The sequence below is a fragment of the Gossypium hirsutum genome, chromosome A05, assembly GCF_007990345.1.
Source record: "Gossypium hirsutum isolate 1008001.06 chromosome A05, Gossypium_hirsutum_v2.1, whole genome shotgun sequence".
NCBI lineage: Eukaryota > Viridiplantae > Streptophyta > Magnoliopsida > Malvales > Malvaceae > Gossypium > Gossypium hirsutum.
The window spans coordinates 29,892,464-29,903,380 of record NC_053428.1 but is presented as its reverse complement, the minus strand read 5'-3'; the positions used below and the strand labels follow the sequence as shown (position 1 = coordinate 29,903,380).

The window sequence follows — 10,917 nt, the reverse complement described above, 5'->3', positions numbered from 1 at the left end:
CACAATATGCACCATTTAAATACTAATCATTAATAATGAAAGAAAAATGAGTTAAATAATCAATTAAAAAATAAATAGTATAAAGTTAATTAAAATGAATAAAATGTAAAAAAACAATTTAAAAGGATAATAAATGAGTTTTAAATAAATAAATAACATGCAAAAAAGAAATTAAAAAAAATCAACCATATACAAAACAATTTAAAAAAGGATTATATATAAAAATATTAAAATAAATAATATATGTATATATAAAAGTGTGAAATAAATAATATAAAGAATCTTAAGGTAAATAATAATAAAACATTTCAAAATAAATAAATAGGGTTTAAAATAAGGTATATATAACAATTTAAAGTAAGTAATCAAAACGATTTTTAAATAAATAATATATAAAAACGAGTTTTAAAATAAATACAGTAAATAACAATTTGAAGTAAATAGTATAAAAAATTTAAAAGAATTAACACATATAATACATTTAAGATAAAATACAAGAATATATAAAGTAATTTAAAATAAATAACTTAAAAAGTAATTTAAAATATCATGTAAAAACTTAAAATAGGTATGTGGAAAAGAAACTTAAAAAAAGAACAGTTTATAAAAAGGGAGCTAAAATAAATAATATATATTTAAAATAATTAATGTATGAAGAAAAGAAACTTGAAATAAACAATAACAATCAGTTTAAAAATAAACAATATGACAAATTTACAAATAACATATAAATAGTTTTAAACTAAATAAAATATAAAATCTAAATAGATAATAAATAAAACATATAATAAAATACGATAAAACAGTTTGAAGTAAAAGGGACAATGATTAAATTAAAATCAAAGTAAAAAAAAAGTTATAAATCATAAATAACAGAAAGCTGCCAGGGACTAGAATGGAACACGCGCGAAGGAGCGAGGGTTAACTAGGTAATTACCCCCGACCTCTATGCGCAGTGTTTCAATGCAGGACCTAAATATAGCAAAAGACAAATTATGCGGGCAAAATTAAAAAAAAAAGAGAGAATAGGGCTGAATTAAACAAAGCGAAAACGCGGAGGGGCTCGCCGCATAAATAACCCGGTAGATGCAAAACACGCTAATCCTGGCCTATGCGGGTCGGGTTGAATCGGGTAGCCCTATACGGTGTCGTTTTAGGGCCACTGAAACATGCCTTAAACGACGCCATTTTACATTCATTATAAAAGCAATTTTTTTTAAAAAAAAATCCAATTCTGCAGTTGTTTTTAAAAAAAAATTAAAAGCTTAGTTTCCCCTCTCAGTCTTCTCCATGGCTGACCATGGGTTCATCGGGGGTCCTCCGTGCCCCGCCGCGAGTGGCCACCAATGTTACGCGACCGGCCCTTTCGGCCCTCTTTTGAAAAGGTCCGAAGACAGAACCCTCATAGCCTGTAGCACCGCTAGAAAAAAAGGGAAGGACCCTTTGGTTATTCGTTCCCCGCCACGGCCATTGGCCGAACCCCCAGGGGTTTGGCGACCTTCAAATCGGCGAGAGGACGCCGGAGCGCACCCAAACAGTGAATCGGAGGTATGTTTTTTTTTATTATTTTATTATTTTATTATTATTTTCGTATGTAAAAAAATGAAAAAAAAAAAACAAAACAAAACTGAAATGCAAACAACAAATCACCTTTAGAAAATTTTCTATTCTTTTTGATTAATCTCGTTCGTAAGTGTCTGTGAAAAAAATTACAAAGGAAGTGTATTGGCTTTTAAAGCTGATTAAGCGACCTTCTACTTTTATTCTCTTTATCGTTTCTGTTTGTTTCTTTTGCTGCCCTCTGTTGTTGCATTTAATTTGTTGCAAGTGTCAGACGGCCCTCAGAGGCGTGTAAAGCGGCAATGACAGAGGTGTGGTGGCCGAGGGGAGACCAAAAGTTCTGCGGTAGCATGCTTGGGGCTAGGGTTCTTTGCTTCCTGAAAATGTTGTTAGGTTAGGGTTTCATTTGGGCTTTGACTTTGGGCTATAATTAGGTTTGAATTTGGGTCTGAAATGTAACACCCCCTAACCTCGAACTGTCGCCGGAACAGGGTTACGAGGCATTACCGGACATTTCGGACAATTTACAAATAATTCATAAACAATTAACAAACACATATATAAGAGTCATAAATTCATATAAATTTTGCTAATAGTTTTCATTCAAATTTTGTTTTTTTTTTGTTTTTTTATATATTTTTAAAAATTTCGGCAGTATTTCTGCTTATTTTTACATACAACCCCCTGCAATTAAAATCCATAATATTCCAAATACAACCAAATCAACCAAATCATTTCACATTCACATTTTCTAATCTAAATGCTTCTAATCAAACTCAATCTACATAATATTAATTTAAATTTAACAAACAATAAATAAATTAAAATAGGTAAACTTCTTTCATTATAAATCTTAAACTTATAATACTAACATTTTTAATCATTCATATTATAACATAATAACATTCATACATATCCTATGTACATGCCACATTACCAAAAGAAAATATACATCACCAAAAGAAAATATACATCACCAAAATTATGTTGAAGTCGGGATTGATCTGGATGCTGAACTGAGACCTTTGACTTCTATCGACCTGCGCACGGAAACAACCGTACGCTGAGTATTTCATACTCAGTGGTATTACCATAATTCAAATTATAACAATAATAAACATGAAATGCATAAATCTTATATACAAATTTCAATTCAATATCTCAACCATAGCAATTCATCAAACAATATTATATTTCCACAATTTAAATTTGGACATATCATGAACCTTAGGTTCATTTCTCAATCTCATCTCACATTTCAATTCACAATTCAACTTTTTCATTTCATTTCAGTAGCTCATTCGATCAACTCGTTCGGTTTATTATTTCATTAATTACCCTATTAACAAAACTCGGACTTTGGCGGATACACGGATCCAACCAAACACACCAGAATGGCACCCAGTGCCTCATCGGATAGTTCGAAGCAATAGTTGACACCCAGTGTCTCATCGGCCAAGCCGAAGTAAGTTGGTACCCAGTACCTCATCGAATCTATCCGAAGAAATATAGTGACACCCAGTGTCTCATCGACTCGAGGTCGAAGTATCCCTGAACTCTTCCAATCCTATGGCATGCCAACTATATCCGACTCATCCCGACTAGTTAATAGGGTTTTCGAATCACATTTCAATTCAATCACTTTCTCATACTTTCAATTCAAATCATTCCAATTTAATCACAATTCAATTCAATACATTTTTCTATTTCAAATTCACTTTTGATTCATTCACAATTCAATTCAGATTCACTTCCCACTTTCAACCAACAAACAATTCAAATATTAATTCACATCAACTATTCAATTTAATTCCCACTACTACTACTACTACTACTACTAATAATAATAATAATAATAATAATAATAATACTTACCTCACATTTCATTTACCAAACACATAAATTAAAATTTAACATTTAATAATAAATAATTTGAATTATAGTAATACAAACCGTAATTTTCTCGAGTTTACTCCTCGATAATCTTCTCTTTTCCCTTCCGTGCCGACGCTTCTGGTTCTTTGCTAGCTACGAAAATGATAATAATTTATACTATTAATTTCAGCACTAATTATGATAAATAATTAAATTTCTATTCAATTTCTTCCTTATTCTCAATTTAATCCTAACTAAATTCACTTACTTTTCTAGTTCAATTCACACTCTATTTCTATTCAAATTTCATCCAAACTCAAATTTAACTATTAAAATTTCAGCATATTTTCCTAATTTCGAATTTCCCTCAATTTAGTCCCTAGAATATAAAACTTATAGTTTCTTTTACAATTTAATCCCTTTTTCAATTCTAACTTAAAATTCATTCAATTTAATCCCTAATTCAACAATTTATTCAACATAAAATATACTTGAAAACCTATGAACTTACAAAATATCAATTCCATCAAAAATTTGTTTTAAAGCTTTTAAAACATTAGAATTAAGAGAAAAGGGCTAATTTGACTTACCAAATTAAATTCAAGCTTCAAAAACCATATTTTCCCTTTTTCTTTTTCTTTCTTTCTTTCTCCCTTGTTTCTCCCCTGTTTCGTCTCTTTCTCTGTTCCTTTGTTCTTTCTATTCTGTTTCTTTTCTGTTTTGTTTCTTTCTTTTTCTTTCTATTTCCTTTTATTTAATTACTTTAATATAATAATAATTAAAACAAATATCTACTTAGTAATTAATAAAAATATTACAAATGTGTGTATTTTATTAATACACTTGTATTAAATTATCACCATACATTTGTCTTTATTTAATTTATTTCTTAATATAATATTTATAATGTAATTAATTTAATAATATACTTTATAATTAATTTATATATTTATAAAAATAATAATATAAAAATCTAAGATTTTTACAATGTTATGCCGCCTCAACTTCCAAATGTGGCTTAATTGCCCATTTGGTCCCTATTATTTTCCTTTAATCTATAATTAACTTTCACTTCTATTGCAATTTAATCCTTTTTGCTAATTACTCATAATTAAGCTAAATTCATCGATCTAAAACCTAATTAAACACACAACTAGTCTAGTAAATATTTCTAATAATTATTTTCGAACTCAATTTACTAAGACGGAGGCCCGATATTATACTTTTCCGATGCCCGTGAATTTTGGGTCATTACATTTCTCCCCCCCTTAATAAATTTCGTCCTCGAAATTTACCTGAAAAGAGATGAGGATATTGTGCTCTCATTGTCTCTTCCGGTTCCCACGTCGCTTCTTCCACACTATGACTTCTCCATAAAACTTTCACTAAAGGAACTTGTTTATTTCTTAATTCTTTCACTTCTCGTGCTAATATCTGAACTGGTTCTTCTTCATAAGTTAAATCAGATCGAATTTCAATATCTTCAGTGGGAATGATATGAGAAGGATCCGATCTATATCTCCGAAGCATCAAAACATGAAAAACATCATGAATTTTCTGTAATTCTGGAGGTAAGGCTAATCGATAAGCAACAGGCCCAATTCTTTCCACAATCTCATACGGTCCAATAAAGCGCGGACTCAATTTTCCCTTTCGACCAAATCTCAAAATTTTCTTCCACGGCGATACTTTGAGGAATACTTTATGACCAATGGAATATTCAATGTCTCGTCGTTTCAATTCTGCATAAGATTTCTGTCTGTCGAAAGCGGCTTTCAGTCTATCTTTAATCTTTTTAACTGTTTCTTCTGTCTCTTGAATAAATTCCGACCCAATTATTTTTCTTTCTTTTAATTCTGTCCAACATACTGGAGATCTACACCTTCTACCATATAAAGCCTCATACGGAGCCATTTGAATACTAGATTGAAAACTATTATTATAAACAAACTCGGCCAATGGTAAATAACGTTCCCAACCTGATTCAAAATCAATGACACAAGCTCGAAGCATATCTTCCAAAATTTGAATTACCCGTTCAGATTGTCCATCGGTTTGCGGATGAAAAGCTGTACTGAAACTAAGTCGAGTACCCAATGATTCATGCAGCTGCTTCCAAAATCTCGATGTGAATCGAGGATCTCGGTCTGAAATTATTGATATCGGACTACCATGTAATCTAACAATTTCTCGAATGTACACCTCGGCAAGCTTCTGTAATGACCAGTCAATTCTAATTGCTATAAAATGAGCTGACTTTGTGAGTCGATCAACAATTACCCAAATGTCATTCTTTTTACTCACTGACAATGGCAACCCCGTAACAAAATCCATGTAATGCGATCCCATTTCCACTCACGAATAGTAATAGGCTGTAACAAACCTGTTGGTACCTGATGTTCTGCTTTTACCCGCTGACAAGTCAAACAGTTACTGACATATTCAACTATATCCTTCTTCATTCCTGGCCACCAATACAGTTCTCGTAAATCACGATACATCTTCGTTCCACCAGGGTGCAAAGCAAAAATACTATCATGTGCTTCTCGAAGAATCAGCTCTTTAATCTCAGAAGTAGTCGGAATACAAATTCGATTCTGAAATTTCAAACAGTCATGCTTGTCAATACTAAAATTTTCTGTCGTACCATGCTGTACCATTTCTCTTTTCTTCATCAACTTTTCATCCTCTAATTGTGCTGCTCTGATTTGATCAAACATTACCGGCTTGACTCTTAACTCGGCTAACAAACTTCCATCATCATTAATACTAAGCTGAGCAAACATTGCCCGTAATTCAACCACTGCTTTTCTGCTCAATGCATCTGCTACCACATTTGCCTTTCCTGGATGATAATCTATAACACAATCATAATCTTTCAGAAGTTCAATCCATCGTCTCTGTCTCAGATTCAACTCCTTTTGCGACAGAAGATATTTAAGACTTTTATGATCAGTGTAAATATAACATTTCTCACCATACAGGTAATGTCTCCAAATCTTCAATGCGAAAATCACAGCAGCTAACTCCAAATCGTGTGTCGGATAGTTACGTTCATGTGGCTTCAGCTGTCGAGACGCATAAGCTATTACTTTTCCATCCTGCATCAATACACAACCCAAACCATTCAAAGAAGCATCACTGTACACTATGAAATCTTTCCCCAACTCTGGTAAAGTTAAAACTGGTGCCTCTGTCAACATTTGTTTCAATGTTTCAAAGCTTTTCTGACATTGTTCATCCCATATAAAAGGAACATTTTTCTGTAGTAGTTTTGTCATCGGTAATGCTATCTTCGAGAACCCATTTACAAATCTTCTGTAATACCCAGCCAAACCAAGAAAACTGCGTACCTGTGATACATTCTTTGATGCCTTCCATTGAACAATTGCCTCGATCTTCTTCGGATCAACTCTAATACCATCAGCAGATACAACATGCCCCAAGAATACTACCTCTGATAACCAGAATTCACATTTACTCAGTTTCCCGTACAACTGTTTTTCTCGCAGAATCTGTAACACGGTTCTGAGATGCTGATCATGTTCTGACTCTGACTTCGAATAAACTAATATATCATCAATAGAAACCACCACAAACTGGTCTAAATACGGCTGAAAAAATACGATTCATCAAATTCATAAAAGCAGCTGGAGCATTAGTCAACCCGAACGGGATCACCAAAAACTCATAATGACCATATCGAGTACGGAAAGCAGTCTTCCGCACATCACTTTCTTTTACTTTCAGCTGATAATACCCAGATCTCAGATCAATCTTCGAAAATACTGAAGCTCCTTTTAGCTGATCAAATAAATAATCTATCCGGGGTAATGGATACCGATTCTTGATCGTCACTTTATTCAACTGCCGGTAATCAATACAAAGCCGCATCGATCCATCTTTCTTTTTAACAAACAATACTGGAGCTCCCCAAGGTGAAATGCTCGGTCTAATGAATCCACGATCTAACAAGTCCTGTAACTGCACTTTCAACTCTTTTAACTCAGTGGGCGACATTCGATACAGTGGTATAGAGATTGGTGCTGTACCCGAATACACTTCTATAGCAAATTCAACCTCTCTGTCAGGTGGTAAACCCGGTAGTTCTTCAGGGAATACATCTGGAAACTCACATACGGTTCTGATTTTGCTACACTGATTACCAACTGAATCAGAATTAATAACATAGGCTAAATACGCTGTACAGCCCTGCTGGAGCAATTTATTAGCCTTTATTGTTGAAATAATACGTGCCGGCCCATTAGTACGGATACCATTCACTTCAATTCTGTCCCCGTCTTCTGTCTGAATACTAAATTTCTTTTTATAACAATCCAATACCACTCCGTGTTCAGACAACCAATCCATCCCCAATATTATATCAAAATCCCCAAATGGCATAATCAACAGGTCAATAGGAAAAGTTTTATTTTGTATAATTAACGGGCATCTCGAACAAACCTGATTCACTAATACTGTTTGCCCGAACGGACTCGACACTTCTACAGTCACTCTAGATACTTCAGAATTAAATTTTCCCAATTCAACTAATTTTGAATTTATATAAGAGTGTGAAGATCCGGGATCAATTAAAGCATAAACAGGCTCAGAATATAGTAAGATTATACCTGTTACTACATCGTGGGCGTCGCCTTCTTCCTGTGTTCTGACCACATAAGCTCTGGCGGGTACTTTTGCTTCAGACTGCTGGGTACCAATATCACTATTCCTTCTACTACCTTCTCCCCTTAAAATCGAGCTACCTCTACCTGATCCTCTGCCTCTAGCAGTAGATATGGATCTCTGTGATGTCACGGGGGTAGTACTATCAGCTTTCGGACAATCTATGATAAAATGGTCTGTAGAACCACATCGAAAACAGCCTCTGGTTAATCTCCAGCATTCTCCTCTGTGTTTCTTTCCACAGTGCTGACAGTCTGGAATTTCTATTTCTCGGGAAGGACCTCTTACACTGCCAGTAGATACCGTCATCTGTTTTCCCCTGCTTCCTACCACCTCTGTCTGATCTGAAACTAGATCTCCAACCACCTTGAGACTCCTTTAGTCTTTTCGACTGAGGATTTGAACTGGTAGTTCCTGCACGTTTGCCAGTTAGTCTAACAACTTCAGTCTTTTTATCGAGGCCCAGAACTTGTTCTACCATTTTAGCCCGCTCAATCAAATCTACTAACTCAGTGATCCGATGAGATACTAATTGTACCTTGATTTCGTCTCGCAAACCCCGTAAAAATCTTTTACAACTATCAGCTTCTGTCGGGATAAACTCGGAGGCATATCTACTGAGTCTCGAGAATTCCCTCTCATAATCTATTATTGACATATCACCCTGTTGTAACATTAAAAATTATTGTTTCTTGTCTTCGATATACATCTCTCCGATATATTTCTTTTGGAATTCCTTCTAAAATAGATCCCACGTTATCTGATTCTCTGGTAGATGTCGAACCACTGATTCCCACCATAAATAAGCTTCCCCTTGTAGCAACGATACATCACAGATTAAACATTCACGGGGGTACAGTCCAACTGCTGTAAAATTCTCTTAGTCGACTCCATCCAATTTTCAGCTGCGGATGGATCGACTCCTTTTAGACCCATAAATTCAGTAGCACCATATTTTCTCAGTTCTTTTATCGGGGCCCGTCTTTGAGTATGTGCTGAAGTCGTAGCAGGAGTAGTCCTCGCTACTCTTTGTAGTGCATCAGCTATAATTCTCAGTAGTTGAGGTTCATCTCTACCTCTAGCATTTTCTTGTTCTACATTAGGAGGTTGGTTGCCTAACGGATTCACACTCGGTGCAACAGATTCTGTTTCATCTAATTCTCTATCTTCAGTATACATTCTTTCATCAGTATCATTTATTCTTTCTTCACACATCTTTAATCTATAAAACAAAACACACAAATAGGTCAGCATCCAAAAAATCCCGACTCAGTTTGACTCGACAGTGGCATGTACATCTAGACTCAATTCCAAGCCCGATTTAGGCCGAGAATCGGCTAAACCTGATAGCTCTGATACCAACAACTGTAACACCCCCTAACCCCGAACTGTCGCCGAAACAGGGTTACGAGGCATTACCGGACATTTCGGACAATTTACAAATAATTCATAAACAATTAACAAACACATATATAAGAGTCATAAATTCATATAAATTTTGCTAATAGTTTTCATTCAAATTTTATTTTTTTTGTTTTTTTATATATTTTTAAAAATTTTGGCAGTATTTCTGCTTATTTTTACATACAACCCCCTGCAATTAAAATCCATAATATTCCAAATATAACCAAATCAACCAATTCATTTCACATTCACATTTTCTAATCTAAATGCTTCTAATCAAACTCAATCTACATAATATTAATTTAAATTTAACAAACAATAAATAAATTAAAATAGGTAAACTTCTTTCATTATAAATCTTAAACTTATAATACTAACATTTTTAATCATTCATATTATAACATAATAACATTCATACATATCCTATGTACATGCCACATTACCAAAAGAAAATATACATCACCAAAATTATGTTGAAGTCGGGATTGATCTGGATGCTAAACTGGGACCTTTGACTTCTATCGACCTGCGCACGGAAACAACCGTACGCTGAGTATTTCATACTCAGTGGTATTACCATAATTCAAATTATAACAATAATAAACATGAAATGCATAAATCTTATATACAAATTTCAATTCAATATCTCAAACATAGCAATTCATCAAACAATATTATATTTCCACAATTTAAATTTGGACATATCATGAACCTTAGGTTCATTTCTCAATCTCATCTCACATTTCAATTCACAATTCAACTTTTTCATTTCATTTCAGTAGCTCATTCGATCAACTCGTTCGGTTTATTATTTCATTAATTACCCTATTAACAAAACTCGGACTTTGGCGGATACACGGATCCAACCAAACACACCAGAATGGCACCCAGTGCCTCATCGGATAGTTCGAAGCAATAGTTGACACCCAATGTCTCATCGGCCAAGCCGAAGTAAGTTGGTACCCAGTACCTCATCGAATCTATCCGAAGAAATATAGTGACACCCAGTGTCTCATCGACTCGAGGTCGAAGTATCCCTGAACTCTTCCAATCCTATGGCATGCCAACTATATCCGACTCAGCCCGACTAGTTAATAGGGTTTTCGAATCACATTTCAATTCAATCACTTTCTCATACTTTCAATTCAAATCATTCCAATTTAATCACAATTCAATTCAATACATTTTTCTATTTCAAATTCACTTTTGATTCATTCACAATTCAATTCAGATTCACTTCCCACTTTCAACCAACAAACAATTCAAATATTAATTCACATCAACTATTCAATTTAATTCCCACTACTACTACTAATAATAATAATAATAATAATAATAATAATACTTACCTCACATTTCATTTACCAAACACATAAATTAAAATTTAACATT

At 33.8% G+C, this 10,917-nt stretch overlaps 1 protein-coding gene across 1 annotated transcript; it reads right to left on the bottom strand.

The window, feature by feature from the left end:
• Nucleotides 1–1,278: 1,278 nt before the first annotated feature.
• LOC121228903 (uncharacterized) lies at nucleotides 1,279–9,336 on the bottom strand. The gene is made up of 7 exons (XM_041111925.1): nucleotides 8,979–9,336; nucleotides 8,410–8,766; nucleotides 7,900–8,297; nucleotides 7,360–7,743; nucleotides 7,117–7,185; nucleotides 5,914–7,049; nucleotides 1,279–1,420 (listed from the first exon to the last, which is right to left on the bottom strand). Exons 1-7 carry the CDS (start codon nucleotides 9,334–9,336, stop codon nucleotides 1,279–1,281), a joined length of 2,844 nt encoding a protein of 947 aa, XP_040967859.1.
• Between the last annotated feature and the right edge of the window lie 1,581 nt (nucleotides 9,337–10,917).